Source organism: Chaetura pelagica, unplaced genomic scaffold (assembly GCF_000747805.2).
Source record: "Chaetura pelagica isolate M959 unplaced genomic scaffold, ChaPel_1.0 scaffold538, whole genome shotgun sequence".
NCBI classification, from domain to species: Eukaryota; Metazoa; Chordata; class Aves; order Apodiformes; family Apodidae; genus Chaetura; species Chaetura pelagica.
The window spans coordinates 1777-4124 of NW_009954103.1; the positions used below are offsets into that span (position 1 = coordinate 1777).

Genomic DNA, 2348 nt, shown 5'->3' on the forward strand with positions numbered 1-2348 from the left:
CCACGGGCACCGTGGCGGGGGCATCCGGCGCTCTGGCGGCTCTCAGCCCGTCCCTGCCTCACCGCGGCGCGCTCTCCCGCAGAGAGCTGGGCCTTAAAGCGGGGCCGGAGAGCAGTCAGGAGCAGCCAGGTCGCCTTACGCGACACGCAGGCTGCCGCCTGCGCCTACAGCGCTCCTGCCGCCGCGGTCCCGAACCGAACGCCGTTACGGACTGGGCAGGAGCAGCGAGCCCTCGGGGGAGACGGAGGCTGCCATGCCGAGAGCCTTAGAGAGCAGTCCCGATGCCGGCTCTGGGGGGCTGTGAGGGGGAGCGAGTTGGGAAAAGGGCGAGTTCCAGGCTCTTGACCAGTGTGTCTTCACACTGCCCGTTGTGATTGTGCTCTTGTGGGCTGTTCACGATGGCAGCTGTTTGCAAGTCATCCCTGAGCCGTCCGCTTGCTGCTGCATTCCATTGCTCAGCGAGAGTCCCTAGCGCCTGAGAGAACGTGGAAGTGGTTACGGTGCTCGCTTTCCATGGCTCGTCGGTTTCAGCCCTGGTCCATCCCTTCTCCCTCTTCTTAAACTTCTGTGTTACCAGACACAAACATATGCCGGTCGAGTTTAACAGTGCCTTCGAGGGCATAAGTAAACTTTTGTTTAGACATTTTTGAGTCCTTTTTTCTTTTTTTTTTTTCTTTCATCTTCCCCATCTGGAAAAAAAATAAATAAATCTACTGTTAAAAGTTTATGCCTTAAAAAATGTGTAAAATTTCTGTATTCTACTATTATAAATAAAATATTTAGAATTGTTTCAGGATTTACTAACGAGTAAGGTCTAATCGCGTGTCAGACCGCGATTTCTTACTCCCTGCTGCCCCTCGATGGACGTTTCCCAAGTTTCTGTCGTTCTGCAGCACCAGGTTAAGATCCCAATTTCGGAGACATAACAACTACTGCAAGACCGATGAAAAACTGCGTCCGAAGGCCATTATTCAAGCGACACTTGTAAGACAGGGAAGTTAAATAACTGTTGGAAAACCTCAGTGACAAAGCTCTTCAAATGAACTAATTGGTGGCTCTTAAAAGAGCAGGTCTGGCACAGGACGCCAAGGCAGCTTACTTGGAGCTGGTGTACTTGGTGACAGCCTTGGTGCCCTCGGAGACGGCGTGCTTGGCCAGCTCGCCGGGCAGCAGCAGCCGCACGGCCGTCTGGATCTCCCGCGACGTGATGGTGGAGCGCTTGTTGTAGTGCGCCAGGCGAGAGGCCTCGCCGGCGATGCGCTCGAAGATGTCGTTGACGAAGGAGTTCATGATGCCCATGGCCTTGGACGAGATGCCCGTGTCCGGGTGCACCTGCTTCAGCACCTTGTACACGTAGATCGAGTAGCTCTCCTTGCGGCTCTTGCGCCGCTTCTTGTCGCCCTTCTTCTGCGTCTTGGTGACGGCTTTCTTGGAGCCCTTCTTGGGCGCGGGGGCGGACTTGGCCGGCTCGGGCACCGCAGCAGACGACTCCCTCTCTCAAATAGGCAGCGCTACTGAAGTCTCGAATAACACTGACAGCTGTCGGAGCCGCTTTTATAGGGACTGCTTCCGCCAGCAGTGTGACTCACTGGGGCCAGGGTTATGTCAACAAGGAATGTGCCCGCTTGACGAGCTGCGATCTGACAATTATTACAAACATATAAGCGGTGAGCGTCAGAAAGACGGAGCTCGGCTTTTCTCAGTGGTGACCGCTTGACGCGCTGCTATCAGACAATTATTACAAATATGTAATGGGTGAGCGTAAGGAGATGGAGTTAGGCTTTTCTCAGTGGTGACCAGTGATAGGACAAGGGGTAATGGTTGCAAATTGGGGCATAGGAGGTTCAAGGTGAATATCCGAATTTTTATTTTTTTTTTACTGTTCCAGTGACAGAGCCCTGGAACAGGCTGCCCAGGGAGGTTGTGGAGTCTCCTTCACTGGAGACATTCAAAACCCACCTGGACGCATTTCTGTGTGATGTGCTCTAGGTGACCCTGCTCTGGCAGGGGGGTTGTGCTAGATGATCTTTCGAGGTCCCTTCCAACCCCTAAGATTCTATGATTCTTTGAATGAGTGTTGTGGGGGTGCGGAGCTATTCGTATTGTCCTGGGGAGAAAAGCGATGTCAGGACCGCAGAGCCCTGTGCCCGCGCGCCCCTCCCCCCCAAGTGTTCTGGGGGAAAGCGGGGTGACTGCATCGCGGGGTGCTGAGCGGTGTTAGCACGTCGGTGCAGAGTGATGGGACGATGTGCGTGTAGGGGAGATTCGGAACGATGTGTGTGTCGTTGGATTCAGGGCGATACGTTTCGGGGAATATCGACCAATGTTATTGTCTGATCGTAATGGGG

The 2348-nt window shown here is 54.1% G+C and overlaps 1 protein-coding gene across 1 annotated transcript in view; it reads right to left on the reverse strand.

Annotated features, from left to right (window-relative positions):
• Positions 1-1071: 1071 nt before the first annotated feature.
• LOC104392994 (histone H2B 5-like) overlaps positions 1072-2348 on the reverse strand; it is an 11168-nt gene continuing 9891 nt past the window's right edge. Inside the window, exon 2 of the mRNA XM_010002440.1 lies at positions 1072-1496. Coding sequence (XP_010000742.1) covers positions 1096-1496 — 401 coding nt within the window. The 3' untranslated portion in view covers positions 1072-1095. The remainder of the gene's footprint in view (positions 1497-2348) is intronic.